The 23943-nt window shown below is 41.3% G+C and overlaps 1 protein-coding gene across 2 annotated transcripts in view; it reads left to right on the top strand.

Annotated features, from left to right (window-relative positions):
- EIF3C (eukaryotic translation initiation factor 3 subunit C) overlaps positions 1–23943 on the top strand; it is a 484610-nt gene that overhangs the window by 36174 nt on the left and 424493 nt on the right. For both annotated transcript variants that reach the window (XM_044085060.1, XM_044085061.1), the window contains exons 5-6: positions 11707–11832; positions 19735–19789. In XM_044085060.1, coding sequence (XP_043940995.1) covers positions 11707–11832; positions 19735–19789 — 181 coding nt within the window. The remainder of the gene's footprint in view (positions 1–11706; positions 11833–19734; positions 19790–23943) is intronic.

The raw sequence follows: 23943 nt of genomic DNA on the forward strand, positions 1-23943 counted from the left end.
TTTGTCGTGTAAATTTAATAAAGATGTTTGGGGAAAAAAGATCAGTCTTGTTTGATTAGGTCTGCTTAAATATGTTTCACTTTGTACTCGTGACATGTTTGATTCCTTGCGCCATAACTGTGCAAGAGCAAAGCCTGTGTGGTCCGATTGCATCTTTTTATCCACTGGGTTCCAGTTGGCTGGCAACAGACAGAATTCACAAGGTAAAAGATGCAATTGTAACGGGCACACTTTGCCAATGCACATAATTGTATGGTTATAGCATTGCTGGAAAACAGTGAAACGCCTTTATTAGTCAGTTTGCCGAAAACTGCTTGTGGGGACTGTAAAGAACTTGCGACAGGAGTGCCTCAATTTTTATAATATAGTAAATGTAATAGTGTTTATAGTATGTAAAATTCTACTAGCTGTGAAAACATGGCAAACTCGGGTAACTTTAACATCAGATTTGACACTTTTTTATCTTAAAAGTTGACTTCAAGAATAAACAAAATTATTTTCCTTTATGTAAGTTTCTTCAAAATTGACATGGTAGACCCATCAGGGAACAGATTGATGTAAATATTGAGACCAAACCATCTAAATGTTACTGTTATTTCTAGTAAAATAAATATCGTGTACAAATTACTCATAAAGGTATAATATATGGTTCATATATGGCTGTTGAATTGAGGATCTTAAGCCGAGCCTTACATTCCCATGGTAGCTTTTAGCCCTTATATTTTGCGTATTAATAATAGTCAAGCAGAACAAGGATATCTTGATGTTTACTTGCCCTTATCCATGACGGTAATGGGTTCTAAAATTTGTGTGTGTGTGTGTGTGTGTGTGTGTGTGTGTGTGTGTGTGTGTGTGTGTGTGTGTGTGTGTGTGTGTGTGTGTGTGTGTGTACCACACATTATCCAAGTTATGTGTAAGGAGTTTCTGACTTTCTGGAGTGCAGGACTGTTCCAAAAAAGAGAGATTGTCTGTCCCTCCAACATGCTCTGTTTATGTTGCAAAAGAGATTGATATCCCTTGAATGGATCTTTAAGCTACCATTGGACTTGCAGGTGTGTAGTAAGCCTAACAGAGTACTGTATGTTAAGGCCTTACTAGCCTGCATGATATCAGGAGGAGAGACAAGTCTTTCAGATGGTCTGCATATTTTTTATGGTTTAGGCCATTCGTATTTAAGTGAGACAGCATTGTGATTGCTCCAGTTGTACCAAGTGTTTGAGCAAGTTCATACCAAATCGGACATAATATTTAATGATTCGACTGATTGGAGCCAAGTAACGATGGAATGATTACATCTCTGGACCTGGACGTCTCATGCCTTTAGATGTTAGCTGTGTGATGGGGGTGAGGGACTTCCAGTGGTGTGTACATGGTGAGCAAACTGACAGTTTGTCAGCATACGTTAACGGAACCCTAACTACATGATCACCTTTCAGGGGTTTGTTGTCAATGTGATAGGTACAAGGGAAGTAATGCTTGCCAAAAGATACGGTTATACATTTCTTGGCATTTAGCTTTAGTTCATGGTTTTGACACCAGCTATTTATTTGGGATAGGCTCTGTTGGAGAATTTTGATGCCTTTAGGGAGTTTGATTGCACCAACTTTGCTGTCTGCAAACTTGGTTAGCCATAAACCCTTTACTTTCTAGGAGGGCAAAGCAAATGTTAATACCAATGAGGAATGGCCCAAGGACTGAACTCTGTGGTACACTGTTAGTGTTAGTTAAGGTCTTTTGGAGGAAGTAGAGCCATCCTACCTAATTTCCTGGGTGCTCTTTTGGTATCCAACGAGCTACATAAGGATTTAGAGTTAGCTGGGAAAGTTCATCTCTAATATCGAAGTGTGAGATGGTGTTGGATGCTTTTTTGCGATATCTAGATTGTTCACATCATTGCTTCAGTCGTCTTTAGGCTTTTCCCTGTTAGGGGTCGCCACAGCGGATCACCTTGTCTGCTTATGATTGGCAGTGGAGTTTTACTGTGTAGAGTTGCCAGCATGGCGCCCAACCTTCCACAGAAGGCACGCACGTGCACATACTGACGCCTATGGCCAGTTTAGATTGTCCAATCCACCTACAGCATGTCTTTGGGATGTGGGAGGAAACCCACGCGACCACAGGGAGAACATGCAGACTCCGCACAGAAGGAATCCTAGCTGAAGATCAAACCGGAGAACCTCTTGCTGTGAGGCAGCAACACTAACTACTGCACCACCGCAGCCTCCCTCACATCATTGCTTCAGTAACCTTCTGAAAATAGTTTGACCTGGTTAAGTATGCAGGATGTAGCTTGTGTAGGTTACTTATTTCCTTATTAATTCCATAATCATTTCCTTAATCTTAGAAATGAGTCTAGTCAGGCTTAGGCTTATGGGTCTGTAATTACCTGGATGAGTTGACACCGCACCTTTGTGCAGAGGAATGACTGTTGCTGTCCCTCATTCATCTGGCATGAAGCCCTCTTTGGAGGCTGATACTGAATAACCTCTGCAAGGAGTCTGGCAAGTCGTTTTTCAATCAGACCAGTAGCCAGCACAGTATGTTGTTTGACCCCATAAAAGTAATGTTCTTTGCCTTGGATATTACCTTGAGGACTTGTTTTGGGGGAAGTACACTTTAATATATGTTCAGCCCCCCCCCCCCCCCAATCTTTGATAAGAATATTTCCAAGACTAGGGTAAGTGAAGCTGTAAAATGAAGAAGTGGTTAAATAAAAGTTTAAGAACAGATTGCCATGGATGTAGTTGTAGTTTTCCTGAAGTTGGTTCCTGCACAAATTAGTGTTCTGTAAGACTTAACGTGTAAATAAAATATTAAAATACAGCAAGAAATGATTATATGCGAGAGATTACCCTAAATATTTGACTTTAGCTGTACTGGTCAAATTTAAATACTGAGATCTTGGGTGGTGCATTGAATTTTGGCTGCTGTTGAGGCTTTTGTTTCTGGCTCACTGCTTTAGTTTTCTCCTCTTGGGTCTGTTTACAGCACTTTCACCCACAGAAAAGACATGAAACAGCTGGTATCTTGGGTGCTTAAAGGGGAGTCAAAACACTAAGCTAGGTGTAAAATTTCAGTGGCTGCTAAAAATTAGAAGCGGTTAACTTCAAACCAGATTTAACATTTATAGTTGAAATGTGTATTAATAGTTCAGTCTTTTTGGGTAACATTTTTACATCTGTTAACCAGATGAGTGGATTGTCCAACGACCAGTTTTAGCCATGATCTAGGCCCTGTTAGAAAGGCACAGTATGTAATGTGCTTGTAAAACTTATTGTATATAGCACCAGATTAACGGAGAGCATGTGCGTACAAGAAGTAGCACTTATTAAAGCAGACATAAATCACATGCTGTAACTTGGTAAGTACAGGTGTAAGTCCGTAGCAAGGCTAACAAAGTACAGGTAAAGTTCATACTAGTATTGTATTGCACGTTCATACCCCTACCATGCAAAATTGCTGTAACGTTAGTATCTTGATATTGCTAAAGTTTGTCATAAGTTTAGCATGTATATTTGTTTTACACTATTAAATCTGTCTGTAGAGAACTGTGTAATAGTATATATTTGCTTAGTGTGTGACCCTTAGGGTACTTGAGCATAAATTTGTACAGTCACTGATTTCATTGAAAAGTCCTTTAATCGCTTTATTCATACTTGGAAATATTTGCAGCAGTGTGCTAATTACTGAAAGTTTATCTTTTTAAAACGTAAATGTTTTTGATTTATTTGGTGGTGTCAGATTTTAAGAGGAGTGTGTGAATTGCAACATTTATTTACCTCTTCCTTTTAGTTGTGCATTTTATTATATGGAAAAGGTGGAGAAACTTGCAGTTGGAGTACACCTGCCTTAAAATTGCTTTTGAAAAAGTGCATCCACATGTCTTTCAAATGTTACCCACTTGTAGACTTGGGAGTGGTGGCTGCTAAATGATATGGAAGCTGCGTTGTTTGGCATGTTCTGACCACGTACTGTGCTTTTCGTGCATGGATCACTGCATATTCTGAGCACGTACTATATTTTTTTCGTGCGTGGCTCACTGTGTAATCTCTCTCTGCCTGTTCCTGCTTGTCGTAATACTTCATTTCACTGTGCTTGTTTTACAGCAGTGCTGCATCAGTCTCACCTCTGAAAACTACTATCTTTACATTCATTACCTTCTTGTGATTCCACTTTGCCACTTTTCTTTTTTTGCATTTTTATTTATTTATTATGTAGAACAGTTTTAGTTTGGCTATTTTTTGTTCTGGGCAGATGTTCATCGTGCATACAGCTGCTGCAGTCATAACAGATAGGTTATCCTGCCGTCAGGCGGGTCCTCGGTCAGCCGAATTCCGAAGTCTAGGTCCGGCGTCGGTTGTCGTCACTTCTTCCCTGACGTCAGTGCGGCAGGGGTATAAAAGAGCCAGCCAATGCCATCTTCTGTAGTCTTTCTTGCCGCGCGGTGCCCGAAGCAGAAGCAGTTCGCAAGTGCCGGTCGGCCAGCTCCTGAGATTTACGAAAATATTTCAGCCGAAGTCTTCTTGAAAGCTAAGTACCCCGTTGGGGAAACTTTTCTTGCCTCAGACCGATGTCAGACAAAGTTAATAATTGCATTTCATGTGGGGAAGCAAATACCGCATACAGATTTCCACTCTTTCTGTATTCCTTGCTTAGGCCCAGACCACGATGTCTCGGCCTGCCGTTTTTGTGCTAGATTCAACAAACGCACTATTAAGTGTCGAGCGGAGTTCGCCCTTCACTATTTTGGTAAAAAATTTAATTATATTATGTCATCGGATACTCCGACTCCAGTTTTGAGTAAAAGACACAAAGATAAGGACCGACATACGAGGTCCGTGACTTCTACTGACACCACGCTAAGGCCGACTACCGGTTCTCAGCGAGGCGCCTACGCAGCCCCTGAGTACCGATGACACTTCATTACCGGTGTCTTCAGTACCCGAGGTCGCAGGCTCCTCTGTCCCCATTCCAACTACAGATACCGACGCCACTCTTGGCGGGGAAACTCAGAGTTTAGACAGGCCTGCCATTTCTCAAGGTGTCTTCAGGCCTTCCTCCTTCTCTATTAAAGCTTTCACAAAATCTAAAGCAGCCATGAAAACTAAAAAACAGGGACCTCAGACCCCCCTCTCAAGGCCCCGTGCCTAAAAAACAGATGCTCAAAATGGCTGAGGATTTGATTACTCTTATCAGGGGTTCTCAACCCCCCTCGGACAAAAGGCCCAGATTAGAGGAAGACTACCCTTCCTCAGATCAAGCCTCTATTACCTCTGAACATTCTGAAGACTAGGACTATACCTATTCTCCTTTTGAAGACTCTGATGCAGAGGAGTCTATTCCCTCCTCAGATCAAGCCTCTATTACCTCTGAACATTCTAAAGACCAGGACTATACCTATTCTCCTTTTGAAGACTCTGATGCAGAGGAGTCTATTCCCTCCTCAGATCAAGCCACTATTACCTCTGAACATTCTAAAGATCAGGACTATACCTATTCTCCTTTTGAAGACTCTGATGCAGAGGAGTCTATTCCCTCGGTCTCCCTTCCCCCCCCCCCGAGGGACTACTCTTTTGGGGAAACCCTACATACTTTGAGGGAACACTTTCGCTGGGAAGGCCAAAATTACTCAGATTCCAAGAAAAGGCTCAGGGATTTTCTCTTGCTCCCCCAGCATAGGCCCCTGGCTATCCCTCCTGTTTTAGATATATTAGATGATGTGTACACAGAAGCCAGCCTCAACCCAGATTCTTTACCTGCAGCTCCTGTTAAACCAGACAGGTATTACCGGGTTCCTGATTCACACCAGTTCCTATACAAAAGCCATACTGCTGACCCAGAAACTATTTCACAGGGTCCCAAGGGAATTAAGGCCTCTACTGCTAAAAAGCCATTACCTTCAGAGAGAGATTCCAGAGCTTTAGAAAGGTGGGGGAAAAAGGTGTATACCTCGGCCACTTTAACCATGAGGGCATTAAACTTGTCAGTTCCATATGTTAAAGTATCAACAGTTTTTGTTATCTCAGTTGAAAAGCAAAACGACACAACCAGAACAACCAGATTTAAAAGAGTTGCAGGATTTGTTGCATGGTGCAGAGCAAGTGGGTAAACATACCTTGCAGTGTGGTTTCGATGCTTTAGAGGCCTCATGTAGAGCTGCTGTTACAGGGTCTGTCATACGTAGACATGCTTGGCTCAAAGAGCAAGCCTTACCAGATCATGTCAAAGCTAAATTACTAGATGCACCTCTTCAAAAAGATGTATTGTTTGGTGTTAAGCTGAGGAGGTACTAAAGAAAATGGAGAAAAAAGCGAGATCAATGGCAAACAGTGAAAGATTTCCTGCAGGTACAACCTCCACATTTCAACAGAAACTGGCCTTCAGAAAATTGGTCCTTTCCAGCCACGGACAGACCTCAAAGAGGCAGATACAGACGCCCGAGGGGTAGAGGGCAACCTCAAGGATCATTCAGAGCCAGACAATGGCAAGCACCAACCCCAAGAGGTGAAGATAGATAGATCACAGTCATTCAGAAAGCAGACACAATGACTTCCCCCTTTACCTGCCAAGCAAAGCTTTAATGGCAGCACCTGTGGGCGGAAAACTGGCATTATTCTCAAAAAACTGGCATATTGTCACAAAAGACAAATGGATTCTGGACATTATAGACAGAGGCTACAGATTCCACTTTCACACCCTTCCAAAAATGAGAGACATGCCAAACCTGCCACAAAATCAAAGGGCAGAGGCACAAAAACAAATTTCAGCTCTCATGGACATGAAAGCTATTCAAGAGGTACCTGCAAAAGAACAAGGTCAAGGGTTTTATTCCAGACTATTCCTGGTACCAAGGAAAGACAAAGATTGGAGACCTATTTTAGACCTATCCATCCTAAACACATATTTATAGGTACCAAAATTCAAGATGCTCACATTACAGCAGCTTCTTCCCATGCTGGGCAAGGAGTGTTGGCTGGTAACATTGGACCTCAAGGAGGCATACCTGCATGTCCCTATCAGACAAGATTGCAGAAGATACCTCAGATTTCTTGCAGGTTCAACCCATTATCAATTCTCTGCATTGCCCTTTGGCTTATCTACTGCGCCCAGAGTGTTTACAAAATGCCTGGCATCAGTAATTGCCTTCTGCAGACTTCAAGGAATACAAATATACCCATATCTGGACGACTGCCTGATTCAAGCGGACAGCAAGGACATACTTCTGAAACACCTGGCGTTTGTAATAAAACTGTTGAACTTTCTGGGATACACAGTCAACAAAAAGAAATCAAAACTAATGCCCTCTCAAAAAAAATAATTTTCCTGGGTGCCAGCTTGAATACAACCACCCAGATGGCCTACCTCACGCCAGACAAACAAGGGCAACTATCTCAATACTTGAGCAAAATGGCAACCTTCAGCAGGCTGACTGCAAGGAAAGTCCTGCAGGCTCTGGGATTCATGGCATCTTGCATCCTTCTGATCCCATGTGCAAAGCTGCATATGAGGAAACTTCAATGGTACCTAAAAAACTTATGGTCTCAACACAGCCACAGTTTGGAAACAATTATACCACTCATTCCATGTCTTCAAAAGGAATTTCTGTGGTGGACTCAAGCATGCCAAAGAAACATAGGTCTCCCTTTCTGCGTGCCTCAAGCAACTCAAGTCATCACAACAGACGCCTCGGACTACGCCTGGGGGGCGCACATGACAGATCAGTGCATTCAGGGAAAATGGTCCCAAAAAGAGAAGCACCTACACATCAACCAAAAGGAAATGCTAGCAGTGCAAAATGCTATTATGGCCTTCAAAGACCTACTGCATCCAGGCCAGCTATTGATGAGGACAGACAACACCACAGTGATGTGGTACATAAACAAACAGGGGGGAACTCATTCATACCCCCTGTGCAGACTAGCCATGACCCTATGGAACACAGCTCTGGAATTGCAAATCCAACTTCAGGCACAATTCCTGCCAGGGAAGGAAAACACACTGGCAGACAGTCTAAGCAGACATATGACAGATCCACACGAATGGAAGTTGCATCCTCAAGTTTTCGCAAAGATAACTCAGGCATGGGGACAGCCAGACATAGATCTCTTTGCTACCCACAGAAATTACCAATTGAAAAAATTTTGTTCAAGGACCTGTTATCCACAGGCCTGGAAAGTGGACGCACTTTCTTTCAATTGGACAAAGTTGACAGTCTATGCCTTTCCGCCTCTTCCTCTGCTGCCCAAAGTTCTATTAAAAGCCAGAGTAGAGAGGCCGAAAATGATTCTCATTGCTCCAGATTGGCCAAGACAACACTGGTATCCGCTCCTGAAGAGCCTGACACATTCCCCACCATGGATCCTACCTCTAGTGCCTCTTCTGTTGTCCCAGCACAACTTCAAAACTCTTCACAGCCAGCTCAAAACCCTAAATCTAGCTGCATGGAGAATCCCTTGATTTCCCAACAGACCCTCCTCTCCAAGGAGGTGCAGGATGTCATTTTGGAGGCCAGAAGACCTTCTACTAGAAAAGTCTACTCCGCCAAATGGAAACGATTTTGTGCCTGGAATCAGAAAAAGGGCCAGAATCCTTGGGTAATAAATTTACCTCAAATTTTACAGCTGAGATGTTAAACAGTGGACTTTCCTCCTCCTCCATCAAAATCCACGCTTCAGCCATTTCTGCACAATACAACACAGATCCTCCTTTATTCTCTCATCCTCTCTTAAGACAGTTCCTCAGAGGGGCAAAGAATATAAAACCCCCAAGGAAACCACCAGTCCCTGCTTGGGACCTCAACTTCATATTGGAAAAGCTGACCCTTCCTCCATTTGAGCCAGCTGCTTCAACAGAACTACAATGCTTGTCATGGAAAACAGCCTTCCTTCTGGCTATCACCTCAGCACGCAGGGTTTCGGAACTACAGGCCCTCATGGCTGTGCAACCTTTCATCATTTTCCATCAGGACAGTTTCCTTACGAACCAACCCTACCTTTATGCCAAAGGTAGTATCCAGTGTAGCCTTGAATCAGACTATCCACTTACCTACCTTTTACCCTAACCCACAAAACAAAGGGGAAAGACTACTGCATTCCTTGGACATTCACAGACAACTTTGTTATTATTTGGACAGGACAAAGCCATTCAGGAAATCTGAGCAACTCTTTGTGTCCTATGCTACAGGTGCTCAAGGAAAGGTGATCTCCAAACAGACAAGCTCAAAATGGATAGCCCACTGCATACTCCTGTTACTCATTTCATGGAAAAGCTGTGCCTTCAAGAATCAGATCCCACTCCACAAGGGCCACAGCTACCTCTGCAGCTTTCCTCAGGGGGGTTCCTACCAAGGACATTTTGGAAGCAGCCACTTGGAGTTCAGTGCACACTTTCTCCAAACACGATCACCTTCCACTTTACTCTAAATCTAGAGTGGGATTTGCCACAGCTATCTTGCAGGGCATCCTTGCTCCTCCTAGTTCCACTTAGTGCCTGCCACCCCTACTTAGCTTTGGGTTTCTTCCCATCTGTTATGACTGCAGCTGTATGCACGAAGAACATAGTACAGTTTTGTACCTACCATAAATGTATATGTTCGAGTGCTCATACAGCTGCAGTCCAGGTTTCCCCCCCTCCATCCCCTCTTAGGACAGGCCTTATGACAAAAACCTTCTCATACAACCTATTTGGGGTATTTTTTTATGGTGTATTTGCTTGCAACTACTGTTTTTTGATTATTCTATATTGCATGATTACATAAGTTTATGTTTCGCCTTCCTTCTGGGGGCACCTGACATCTGGGGCAAGAAAAACTGAAGAAGATGGCGTCGGCTGGCTCTTTTATACCCCTGCTGCACTGATGTCAGGGAAGAAGCGACGACAACCGACGCCGGACCTAGACTTTGGAATTCGGCCGACCGAGGACCCACCTGACGGCAGGATAACCCATCTGTAATGACTGCAGCTGTATGAGCACTCTAACATCTACATTTATGGTAGGTACAAAACTGTACTTTTTGCTGTCTTCTAAACTCTAAACTTAACAGAGTAAATGCTGCAGAAGGGGAAGAGTCTGCTTGGTGAAATTAAGAGGTAAGGAACATGTTGTCCAGGTTGTATGTAGCTGCCTTTTTCTGGGAATGAAGTACATTGTTTCCTGCCCATGTGTATCTCTGTGGTGTAACATTTTACCAGGTACTGACTGTAGAAGCTAAAGGCTTTTTAAGTAAAGTGGGGAGGGAGTGGGTATGATGTGGAGTTGCCTAGTTACTGAAGGGAGGTGGAAATAAGGAAGGACGAGAGCAGGAAGGGAGCATGAATGGCAAGTGTAAAATGAAATATTTAGGCACCCCAAAAGATGCCTTGTCTTTCACAGACATCTCACATCTGTTGGGGGGGGTGTGTGTTAACACAGACATTTCAAAAGTATGCAAGCCTTGGGTAGAAAATGGAGGTGGTTAAAGTATTAGCTGACTGCAACGTTTGTATGAAACTCAAATGAAGACCAGCCTGTTCATTCCATTATGATGGTTATAATTCCTATTCCTTATGCTGTTTCAGTCAACTTTGTTGTTTATTAACATTTGATTACCGAGAAAGTCCAACTGGGTAGAAACCCATTTTTAGTGGAGGCCTGGGGACAAAAATTCCAAATTATTACAAAGTGTTTTAAGAAAAATAAGTATACAATCTTCAAAAATAAACATCTGCAGTTGAAATAATTATAATAATTTAGACATAATATAAAACATTGGTTAAGAAACAGTACAAGGTATATGACAATCCTTTAATATTTACAGAAATTTTAGACCGTTTGTAGAGAGATTAAAAGTAAGCTAGTCTAATACAAAGAGGAATTGCAATATGAAGTGAGGGAAAAAACAGGCTTATGGTAAATTTTGCAGTGAAAGCCAGGGAAGAGCATTAAATAGCAGTAAGGAAGTGAGTGAAGAAGGGAGAGTAAGGAGGTGTAAGGAATGAAAAGGTACTTGTTACCATTTAAGGATATAGTTCATCTTGGTTTTGAGCAACGACAAAGTAAGATTTCCGCTAGGAAGTCTTTCATAGTGGTTTTGAAAGATAGGAGGGGAGGGTATTGTTCTGGTGGATACAGGTAAGGAGTTCCAGGCGTTAGCAACCTCGTACGAGTATTGACAATGCTCAACAGATTGCTAGCTCTCTAGACACTGGAGATCACCTCTGAGACAAAACTGTAACACTTGTGCAGATGTGCATTTAAGGGCCATACTCTTCTCTTTGTGAACAGTGTGTTTTCAGGTGTAGGTTTGGGACACTGTATAGTAATTGTAAAGGGTGATAATTTGTCCTCTTAAGGTGGATATGGCTAGGCCTCTTATGGTCACTGTGGTCACTAGCTTAATGTTATTCCGATCTGTTATTGCCTGATTTCTGTTTGCCTTCAGCCCCACTTCCTTCACTGCAGTGCATCTGTTTCCTAATACTGTTTTTCTAGGCTTCATGTCTACATGGTCAGCTTTGAGCCCCGTATTACACAACAGATTTTGCATTCCTTTACCATTTTGGTAACCACTTATTGCAGGTATTATTTCTGTTTGTATGGCATGCAGAACTCTGTTGCTTTTTTTGGCTTTCCCAGTGCCTTCTGCAGTGCTGTGAATGTTGCACAATATTCCCATCTTTTTCTTCCCGTTTGTTTTTTGTAACTTTATCGACGTGTTTTCATAACAGATATGGGATGACAAGGAGGGAAAGAAGAAAATGAACAAGAACAACGCGAAAGCACTCAGCACACTGCGACAGAAAATTCGCAAGTACAACCGCGACTACGAGAACGAAATTACTGCCTACAAAGAGGTAAATGAACTGGAAGCACTTCAGCTTAGTTGTGCTTGTATGAATGTTTGGAAGAGAACACTTAAGGGGACGTTGCGTTTAAAGGAATGTGCTAATGCACTGTCAGGATCTGTATTTTTGCATGGTGTTCAGCCTGTCATTGCAGTAAACTGAATTTCTTTTTCTAAATGGGCTCATTGGCTGATCCAGCTTAGATTGGCAGTGGATTGACAGTACCTTTCTGGGGTGTGTTGAAGGTGTTGGGATGTACTCTTGACACATACTTTCTGTAATATTGCTTACAGGAGCAACAGCTTTTTAATGAGGAAGAATGACAGCAGATGTGTAGTCGGTGCAGGTATTTGAAAACTGGGTATATAGACTGGTGAGAGCCAGTGGTTGTTAAAAGTATGGTTTTATGCCTAAACTGTACATGCTGTATCACTTGCATTTATTACTGTAAACACAATACAGTATCTTATTACTGTTTTATGTACAACTTTGAGTTCTGTATTTAGTGTACAATTTTCTGTTAAGTGTGTGTCGAGCAGTCCATTTACCTGGTCATCAAGTTGAAACAAGCAAACTATATCGACTGTGAATTGCGATAATGTACTGACCATGCTCCCAGTAAACCACCTGTAACATAGAATTGTGTAGTTTAACTCCATATTTCTCCTTCAAGCCAAATGCACTACAAACTACTTATTAGTGCAATCTGAGGGTCGTGCTGCTCAACGCTAGACGTCCAACTCTCAAGATGTACTTGCTCGCAGCACTTTTTAAAATGGAGAACATAAACATTTGTGTTTTAACGGAGACTTGGTTCAAAGCAGCAGAAAGCACCCCTGCGCTACCAGGCTATAACTCATTCCACACCTTTCGGCCCCAGAACATGGACCGAAGCTCCAAAGGCGGTGGTGTCTCCATATTCATAAAGGATATGCACACCTCCAGACTAGTTGCCCAGCATAATGCATCTGGGATAACTTCAGGTACAACTAACATTGGGTAAGATGGTGATTCAGGTTGTAACCTGCTATAGGTCTCCAACCATGTCCCAAGACTCTCCTCCACGTTCCTAAGCACCCAGGAAAGTGTTATGGTCCAACCCAACACTCTCGTACTAGGTGACTTCAACTACCCCTCCATCAACTGGGAAAACTACTCGTGCACCAGTACACTGTCCCAACTCTTCCTGAAATTCATCAGTTCCAATGCCCTGGACCAGCTCATTCTTACCCCCACTAGAGGAAGCAACATCCTTGACCTGGTTATTACTAACATGGGCAACCGTTACTCTACTTCAGTAGTCAATTCCCACCCTGGTTAGAGCCGACCACAAACTAATCACATGAAAATCCACGTATCACTTACACCCCCCCCCCCACAAAGGTAACCACCGTGAAAAACTTCTCCAAAGCTGACTTTGGGCTCCTAAAAACAGAGGCGGCTAACTTCACGGCACCTATATCAATGGAAAATAGATGCATGGCTGCCAAATCATATCGTACATTAATGCATGGAACTAGCCATACCCAACAGAACCAAGATACTTTCCTCTAAAAAAGGAAGCCAGTCTGGTAGTCCCCCACCATTAGTAAATTCTACAACAGAAGGAAGAAACTTTTGCAGAAAAAGAAGTCCCAAGACTGGGAAAACTCATTAGCCTCAACAAAAAGTTGATATCCCTCATCAAAACTTCTAAAGCCAGCTGTGAAGGCAGAATTGCGGCCGACAGTAAAAACAACCACAAAGCCTTCTGTAGTTTATATCAAGAATCTCCACGGCATTACCCAGGTTTGCTCTGAGTTTCTGTACAATGATACTGCCCATACTGAGCCAGCAGATATTGCCACCGTACTGGCTGACAGATTCAGTGCCAACTTTACCCCTCTCCCCCCACAAAGAACCAGTCACAATACCGGAGGAATGCCAGGCACCCAGCATTACTGCAGAACACGGTAAAGCTGCATTGGCCAAGGATACAGCCTCCATGGGACCTGACAATATCCCTGGATCTGTTCTACATGAACTACAAAGTGAACTGGCACCGCATCTGTGTGCCCTGTTCAATCACAGCCTCACCTTAGGCTTTGCCCCTGCCGAATGGCTCACTGCTACAGTTGCCCTTCTCTATAAAGGGGGAGTGACTACAGACCCTGGGAATTTTCACCCCATTAGTCTTACGAGTCTGATATGTAAGGTATGGAGCGCATCATCATGGACCTAATTAACAAGAATATAGGGAATCTCCAAACTCTAGATCCCACACAGTTTGGTTTTGTGAAAGGTAGATCATGCCTACTCAACCTGGTTGACTTCTTTGAGTTAGTCACCAGAGCTGTGGATGAGGGCAAGGCAGTTCATACAGCCTACCTCGATCTGGCCAAGGCCTTTGATACCATTCCCCACCTAGGAATTGATAAATTCAACAAACTAGGCATCGGCCCCTATATCACTAGGTGAGTTGCAAACTGGCTCAACATGGAGGAACTCCGGCTGACCAAGTTCGCAAACGACTGCAAGCTGGGAGCCATTGTTAACTCTCCAACTGATGTAGCTGTCCTACAGAAAGACCTCACTGAGACCAATGAGTGGTGTCAAAACCATGACCTTAAGCTTGATGCCAAAAAAATGCATCATTATCCCCTTTGGGAAAAACTCCGTTCCCATTAATTACCACATCGATAGGAGCCCACTGAACACTGAAGGCGTTATAAGAGATCTGAGGACACAGGTTGACAGCAACCTCTTCTTCGACCACCACATTGCCACTGTGGTCAGAATGTCCTATGTGGCACATCTTATTACAAAGGGTTTTGCATCCAAGAAGAGCGGTCATCATCTCTCTCTACTCTTCCCTCATTAGGTCAGTTATCGAATGTAATTCCCCATTTAGCATGTATCTCATTAGACACATGCAACAGCTGGAAAGGCCACAAAAGTACTTCACTAAGAGGATCCTAAGCTTTAAACACATGTCCTATATTGACAGACTAAAAAAAACCAACTCCAGCTATTCTCTCTCTCATTGTCTACTAAGAGGCGATCTCTGCTTTACTTACAAAGCCATGTCTGACCCAGCTCTGTTAGAAATGCTACATCTAAAGAAATCCCAGTCCCTCCGCACCACATGCTCCAGAGACCTCAGTCTCATTACCACAATCAGCAGAACATGCTGGAGGGACAGGTTCATTACCCAGAGACTGTCCATGCTCTGGAGTAGACTTCCTGTATATGTCAAGCAGTGCACCTCATTGGCCCTCTTCAAGAGAAATCTTGAATGGATGGAAAATAGAAAGTTCATCCAGGGGATCACTCCAGTGGCTGTACTTGATAGAGGCACTGGAAACAAACGTCAGGCAGCATGATGCCAGGGCACTTCTATGGGCTGGGCTTGTAAAGTCTCCAGGGCCATTAGCCTAGTACACACCTATGAACCTATTAAGATTCCATTCTACCGTATCCCAAGAGTTGATGTCCTGTACCCTAAAGTTTTATAAAAGCTACAACATTTTCCCCTCCATTTGGTCTAGGATGCCAACTTTCTGCTCTGTCATGTTTGGTCCATACCTCCACTCTAACTAGTGTGGAGTCCCTAGGTATTAAACTAGGCACCATTTTCCTGGTACACCTCAACTACCTCTCCACAAATTGGGAGACTTGTATATTTACACGTTACTGCACTTCAGTACAAACTCTCTGGACCAGTTAGTCTACAGCCCAGTTTGGGTGGATAAAGTCATGGACTTGATTCTTACCAATATGGGGCTGCTTTGCTCCTCACCAAATGCAACTTCCTCTCTGGTCATATCAGACCACAAGTTAGTTGCGTTCACCATAAAACTGAAGCCTAAGCAACTTCCAGTACCTTAGTGGTGTTATATAATTTAAGTAGTAAGATGTGATACAATGTGTGCATAATTGACCAAGTTGAGGTGGAGTGGGTCAGTGGATATATCACTGAATGGAGAAGATAGCAGTGGCCCAAGGATGAATCTGTTTGGAACTCGTATGTTAATAGGGCCTTTAGTCGAAAAGCAGGTTTTGTACTTGTATGAAAGCAGTGGTTATCATTGTCACCTCAAAGCAGGAGGATCCCCTGTTAGATTCTCGACTGTGGTGCCTTCTGTGCAGACTCTGCATGTCTTCCCCGAGTTCGTGTGGGTTTCCTTCTGGTGCTCCAGTTTGCTCCCACATTCCAAAGACGTGCTTCTAGAATGTTTCTCCCTGGACCTGCACTGAAAATGGGCTCTGTCCAAGTCGGACTTTCCCAGTAAACAAATGTTAAATATATGTTCTGTTTTGGATGTAGCTAGCTTAATCATCTTAATGAATAGTAGTGGATGAAGTGGACACTTTCAAAGTAGGTAATTGATTTCACCCCATAAGTCTGGAGTGTGGTAAAGGGTACTAACTTGATTTCAGTTGAGATTGTACTAACTTTACTAAGATTTGTTTGCATTCATTCCTAAGATTATTGTATTCCCTGTACCAGACACCTGCTACTAGCTTGGGATTTCACTAATGACCAGTACCAAAGAGAACATGCATGCTGTACACACACAGTTATGGGAGGGATCAGGATTGTTAAAACAAGAAAGTAGTTGCTGGAACTGAGTGGTTACTTTAATCCATCTGTATACGTGTGAAATAAAAACACAGCAAGACCATTGGTAAGCTGAGCACTTTTGCTCAGTTTGATAGAATTTCTTCAGAGCTAAAACAAACTGTTATTAAAAACACCAAGTATATTAAATAGTCATGTATGGTAAAGTGACAAATGCATAAATAACATTTATTATATACATTGTGACTTAAGCAAGCACTTAATATTATTTAAACCTGGACTTTTGCTTGCTTCTAATATTATTTGCCAGTTAACCTCTTTCTCTTCAAGTTTAAGTCCCTGCCATACAACTGAATACCTACATGATCTATAACAACAACAAAAAAAAAGAAAAACAGAAAACTTACCAAAGTCTTTACAGTTAAGAGCATGTTTTACTAATGCATTTGTAAGGTCTTTATTTTTAACAGATAAAATGTGCTCGTAAATTCTCTGACAGTTTTCTAGTAGTTTTTCCTACATAAAAACGTTCACATGACTTGCAAATAGCCAGATAAAGTACTGAACAAGAATTACAATTAAATTGGCCTTTGGCCCAAATTTGTTTTTGTGAATGTTTCAATTTAATATTAGAGCCTTTGTATATGTACCCGCAGTACTTGCAACTGTTTCATTTAAGCATAGCATATTTTTTCTCATTAGTAGTTACCTATACTCGTTCAGATAGTGTCTTGAAAGTAAACCCTTTCTTATAAGTAAATCTTGTTTTTAGTGCCATTAACTGAGGACAATTCATTAAATTGTCACACACGGGCTATTTTATTTTGATAGAATCTAATGAGCTTGAAAGGGGAAAAGCTCTTAAATTGGATTGGTCCCCTTTACATTCACTGATATTGTTAAGATCTGTTACAGTAATTTGAGAAAACTTTGTTTTTCTTAAATTGACAGCCTCAAAAAATAATGTTGAAGTTCATTGGGTGAATATCCCCATTCTAAAAATAATTGCTTTAAGTATATAATTTCATCTTTAAACTTAACATTACTACCTGTTAACCTGCTCAGTTGAACAAACTGTCCTTTATAAAATTTTTCTTCATAAAACTATGTTGGATACTGGCACACAAATTAGCAAAAAATGGCTTCCTGTGTATACAGCTGTTGAATTTCTTGAAACAAACTAACATCGATTTCAACTTCAGCAACCAAAAAGTGACTCTTCCCCTAGTGTTCCTTTCGTAAAAGAAAGAAAATGTTGTAGTGTTCAAATCTATAGAGGGCATGAGTAAATCATTTTTATTTCCTCTCACCAGCTCATTACTAAATTGGCCATCCGGGCACCCATTGCTATACCGCACTTCTGCTTTTAATAACTTTTGCTTAAAATAAAATAATTATCAAGTATCAACTCTGTAAGTGAAAAAACTAAATCAACAAAACTGTCAGAAAAATCAGAAATTTATATAAATATTCTCTAAGGCAGTGTACACATACGTTTTGCAAAATACTAGTATACAGTGAAGCTACATCCTGGTTACCATAACATTTTCTTCTCCTGTAAACTTGTACATTTGTAACAGGTCAAGAAAGTTCCACGAATCCAAGAAGTTGCATCTTTTTACCACTGGATTAAAAACTAAATCTAAACAGAAATGGCCTCAATTTTACTAAAATCAGCAGTAATTACTGGACAAAAAATTAACATTTCTTTATCTAACTGGCTTCTGTGCACTCTGGAGATCCCAAACAATTGTGCCATTTTTGATGATGTTCTTCAAAAAGCAACACACCTATTTGCCTTTTGATACAAAAAAAAATATATAATAACTGCAAATCGGTCTATAACATTAACTGAAACTTGTTAGAAATTCTGGAAGATACTAATTTTTTATGAGCAACTTTTTATTGTAAACCATGTTAATTAAAACAACTCTGCAGCCTTTATCTGCCTTCATAATATGTAAACAGCTTTCATTTCTAAGTTCCCATAAGGCTTTCCTCTAGTCTGTGCTCAAATTATAAAAAATTTCCTTTAAAGGGGCTGTAATAGTTTTCCATATGTCTTGTTCTCAGCTTTCTAAAAACTTAAGTGTGGTGTAAAGCTGGTTTTAATGTATTCCTTTTTCTTAATTGAACCCCAGAAATATCTGAAAATTGTTTTATATCATTCAAAATAATTTTCAGATGTAACTTGTGACCCCGTTTAAGATCTTTTAACACTGTTAACAAGTTTGACCTATTCGTAGGTATAAAACGAAAACCTTTTTTAAAAACATAAATATGGTGAGAATTCAGTTGAAAGTTGCTTAATTTTACAATCGCAAAATCAGTGGCTACTTTCCTTCCTCTCCACCTGCCTTTCCCTTTTTGTTTAACTTCAGAACCTTCTGAAAAGGGGAGGGGATATTACAGGGACTGTAGAAACAAAATATTATCCCAAATTATTATTTCAAACTTCACCAGTATTCCCTTGTGAATTCTCAGTACGCATTATTGTCTTGTCAACAGTCTGTGTAATTTCGTTTTAAACTTTCCAAAAGATGTATTAAGTGGGTATGCTGTACCATTATTGTACATTGTAGCATCACTAACAAGTTTTCTCTTTTTCTCATAACTAATGTTTGCTGCATGCCATTCTACCTTTGCAGTAATACCATTATATAGTTGTAAACATTTATTAAAAAACTTGGTACTTTTTACATTTTTGTCAGATTTTAATATTCTTTCTTTTAACAAGTCTAATTCTAAGTGTTGCTTTTTCAGGGGATCAGGACTGACCTCTGGACCCTGTGTCTGATATGTATCAGGACTGACCTCTGGACCCTGTGTCTGATATGTATCAGGACTGACCTCTGGACCCTGTGTCTGATATGGATCAGGACTGACCTCTGGACCCTGTGTCTGATATGGATCAGGACTGACCTCTGGACCCTGTGTCTGATATGGATCGGGACTGACCTCTGGACCCTGTGTCTGATATGGATCGGGACTGATCTCTGGACCCTGTGTCTGATATGGATCGGGACTGATCTCTGGACCCTGTGTCTGATATGGATCGGGACTGATCTCCGGACCCTGTGTCTGATATGGATCAGGACTGACCTCCAAACTCTGTGTCTGATATGGTAAAGTCCTCTGTGCTCGTAACCATAGAAGCTAATTTGCAGACATTGTTTAACTGGAAAGACCCAACCTAACTTGTTTACTATGAGGTGTATGGCAGTCCCAGATCTGTGGTTTGAGAGAGAGTTGGTGCTAGAAAATGAGAGAGGATGACTGATTCACCAGATTACAAAAATGTGACGTTTAAAGTGGGCTCAGCTTATGTAGCCTTTCATTTGTTTTGCTAGAATCCGGAGCAGTCTGGTGATGAAGACCACGAGGATGAAGAATCCTCAACAGAAGGTAAGGAGCAAGTAAAAAGCCACTTCTGGATCATGGGATGTGGAGAATGTTATGTGCTGGACTGTGGTAGGTTTAGAAAAAAAGTTAAAGGTGTAAGATAAAACCACATTAAAAGGGGTATCAAAAACTTTAGTGGTCGTGTACATCATACATTGTGTGCTGAGTAGGAACAACTGATGTACATGTATAAATGAATAGGAACTACTGATGTACATGTATAAATTTTAACATGATGTATAGCATTTTCTTAATCTTGTGCTGCTGCTCAATGTTCTGCACTCTCATCCTCAGTTATACTTTGCTGTGCTCTTCCCTGCTTTGGTCCCTTTGTCTTTCATACTAGGTTCATCCCCTGGGAAAGGAGTGCAGACTTTCATTTGCACAGCCTTTCCCATGGTTGTTGGGCCTTTGGCAGTCAGAGTCTGTTCTGAGCCCTAATTGCAGATGGCACATGTAGGATTCCTTGCTTTTGTGCCTGCTCAGCCTATGAAGTGTTTATATTTTTGGTTTAGCACACCTGCAGGTTAACAAGAATGGTAACTTGTTTAGGGAATGCAGACTTGGAAAGACAGTTGCTTCTTGCCACATAGGCATAGCACACAACTCAAAAATGTGTTCATAGTTGTACTTTATCAGATGATGCAGGAGGTTGGTTAAACATCTGAAGAATGAGGGGACAGAAATTGGATGTTCTGCTAAGCTGTGTGAAAAGAGTAGATGACCCTGTCACAAAGCAGGTGTCATTGGTGTTGGAACTACTGAAGCCATGTGCTCATCTTGTGTTTTAGCTAAGTGGCATCCGTTTCAAAGTAGAAGTGTCTTTAAAGAATAGAACAGAGAAATAAACTGAGTTTTAGCTGGTGTGCATCCCGAAACAGTGGGCAGTGGTTAGTGGCTATAAATTAAAAAAAAGAAAAGACTTTTACAGCATTTATGTTGGTTGTGGCCTTAAGGATAACTTTTGCCGCTAACATTTCAGTCTGTGAAGAATCGTTGGTACTTTGTGTTAGTCCACAAAGCAGTCAGATTGGTAGTTGTAGGGAGTCCTAGATTTGCCTTTTATTATTGACTTGATAGTCCATGACTGTTTGTTTTTTTTTTTTTTAATTCTTTCATTTAAATCCCATTTATTTATAGTTTTGGATATGACTTGATTGGGGACACACTCATCCATAATTGGGTATGTTTGCAAATCTTTGACCGCACTTGGAACTGCCCCCGCAAACGCACACTCTCTCTTGTGCACCTATATGATTATGGGGTAACTGCCCCCACAAACACACACTCTCGTGCAGCTATATGATTATGGTATTCATTTATCAAAGCTGTTTTAGATTAATGAAAGCAATGAAATGTAGACCAGTTAACACAGCAACAGTGAAAACAAAAATTATTAGAAAAGGTAAGCACTTCACGCCAGCACAGGTGCTTCATCAGACCATAAAATCACCAAACAGAACAAACATTTAAATAACCAGTTACTGAATAAGTGCACTTGCTTTAAGACCGGTCTTAAAGAGCATTTAAATCTAACGCCTTATCTGCTTGCAATTGTGAAATCCATATACGTTCTGCAAATTGAGTAGGATTAGAAGCATCTCCATGCCTTAAACTTGAATTTAATAATTATAACACCAAGAATGTAAAATGTTGATTAGACATTTTTATTTTAATATCATATGTTACATTATATGTTCTGTTAAACTGCGATTTGTTTTGCCTGCATAAAAACAGCACTGTAACATATATTAAAATAAGAATTTCTAATGCTGTATCAAAATTTGTACATACTGCAGGGAATGATCATTCTTTTACATTCTTGGTGTTAGTTATTACATTCAAGTTTTAAGGGGTGGAGATGTTTCTAATCTTACTAAATGTACAGAACTTGCATAGACTTTACAATTACAATCTAAAAAGGGCTTTGGTTTAAATGAGGTTTCTTTAAGACTGGTCTTGAAAGCGTGTCCACTTACTCATCGGTTATTTAAATGTTTCCTGATTTTTCTTTCTTTTTTTTTTTATGGTCTGATGGAAGTGCCTGTGTTGGCATGAAAGTTCTTACCTTTTCTAATAACTTTTGTTTTTACTATGTGTGTTTTACATTTTGTTGCTTTCATTAGTTTGTCCGGTTGTGTGCTATATTTCTATTATTTTAGATTACTGCTGCTCCATTGAGTGTGGGTAAAAGAAGTGTGACTTGTCCCTCATTTTATTTCCACAGTTACCATGTCTTGGAAAGTACACTTGCACCATTTTGGCTGTTTTGGAAAAGTATGGAATTAGTGCTTCCTGATGTCATCCGGTTGCTCTGATACCCCATGTGACGCCCGTGCACTGGCCCCAGCAATCAAGGAACCTCAACCGTCACCACTAACACCAGTGAGGGGCGTCCGTATAGGGAAAGGATAATAAATACACACACAGGTAAAGTACAATTTCCCTTAAGAGCACACAGAGATCACAGTCAGTCTGGGGCTGGTTTCTCCCTTTTTCTTCAGGTCCCCAATAAGACTCCGCACTGCCACAGATATAGGGTTAATATTCTAGCCAAGTAGGCAAGCCAAAACCTCCTGTACCGTACCCTCTCTGTCCTACCAGTGCTTCGTGTCCCTGCCCAACACACACACACTTTTTGAGATATGAGTTGTATACAAATACTCCTGGGGAAGGCTGGCACAGGTTCCCCAGCTATGCCCTCTTCTGCCCAGATTATAAGGTAGTACAGACCTGTCACCACCTACTCCTATCAGCTACTAAAAAGGCCCTTGCTAAAGGGTGTCCAGTAATTACTGTGCAATATTGTTATCCAAATAGGTAGTGTAGCCCAGGGCTAAAGCTATTGGAGTAGCTTTGTACAGTTTTACCAAAGACATGCAAGTACTCTTAAGAGCTTAAATTATCTCTACACAAAACAACCACAGTTGAAAGGTTTAAAAATATTTAATAATAAATAATAAAAGCACAAGACAATACTTCTCGCTATACAGTGCGAGTCAGGAGTTCAGAGATCACAGAGGAATACTTAAAATAATACAGTAGCAAAAGTTCTGACATCTTAGAAAAACAGACTACTCTAATCTTCCTATTTCCTGGCTACGTCTAAGAGAAAACATAGTTCTAAAGTCCTACTTACATACAGGCAGAGTGGTGAGTTGGTTGTTCTCAAGACAAAATGCTCAGAGCACTCTCATTCTCCCTTTAAATTGCTAATACAGAGCTTCACATGACATCATTCTTCACACTTCTCTGGTGTTCCCAAGCTAACAAACTGCATTTGCATTCTTTACACCTGGTCAGAAACCAGAGCAATAAAGGACATTTATATACATGCAAATTCTAGCCATTAACTCTGATCTTAAAACAATAGGCAGGATGCCTCCCTCTATCGGCTCCGAATTTTGACATCAAAGGCAATCATAAAATGCTCAACTTATCTTTCTTACAGCAGAGTACACTGTTGTTACATTTTTGCAGTTCAATATCCATTGCAATCTTTTCACATTTAAGAGAACAAGCCTGTGGTTTACATTAATATTTACAAATGACAGAATTATGTACAGGATTCTGTCTGGCTAGGCTGACAGCCTTTACCTATCTTAACACATCCCCCACCCCACCCCCCAGAGAACTCCAGCTAGATTTTCAAGTGACCCTTGAGAAACGCTGCTTGAGAGGGTTAGGTCTGAGTATACCTTGCCCCATTCCCTGTATTGAGACACCATCTGCGTTGGCATTGCTAATCCCACTGTGGTGCTGCACTGACATATATGCTTGCAACCCTAGGTTCTATCTTAGCAACTTGGCATTTTGCTGGCTGGCTCTGTTCTCTCCTTGTCAGGTCTGTGAGAGGACCAGCTATGGTACTATAACTGGGGATGAACTTTCTGTAGTATCCTGCTGTCCATAAGAATGCCCTCACCTGCTTTTTGGTAATGGGTGCAGGTCATGCCTGAATGGCTTCTATTTTGACAGCTTCTGGCCTGATCTTACCACTCCCCACTAGGTAGGTGACCTCTGCCATACTCACCTGACATTTTCTGGACTTAATGGTGAACCCTGCCCTTTGTAGTCTGCCCAGCACCTCCCTGACATGCTGAAGGTGCTCTTGCCAGGAATGGCTGTAGATGGCAATATCATCTAGGTAAGCAAGG

The sequence above is a fragment of the Protopterus annectens genome, chromosome 10.part0 (assembly GCF_019279795.1).
Source record: "Protopterus annectens isolate FY-2018-M chromosome 10.part0, PAN1.0, whole genome shotgun sequence".
Lineage (NCBI taxonomy): Eukaryota > Metazoa > Chordata > Ceratodontiformes > Protopteridae > Protopterus > Protopterus annectens.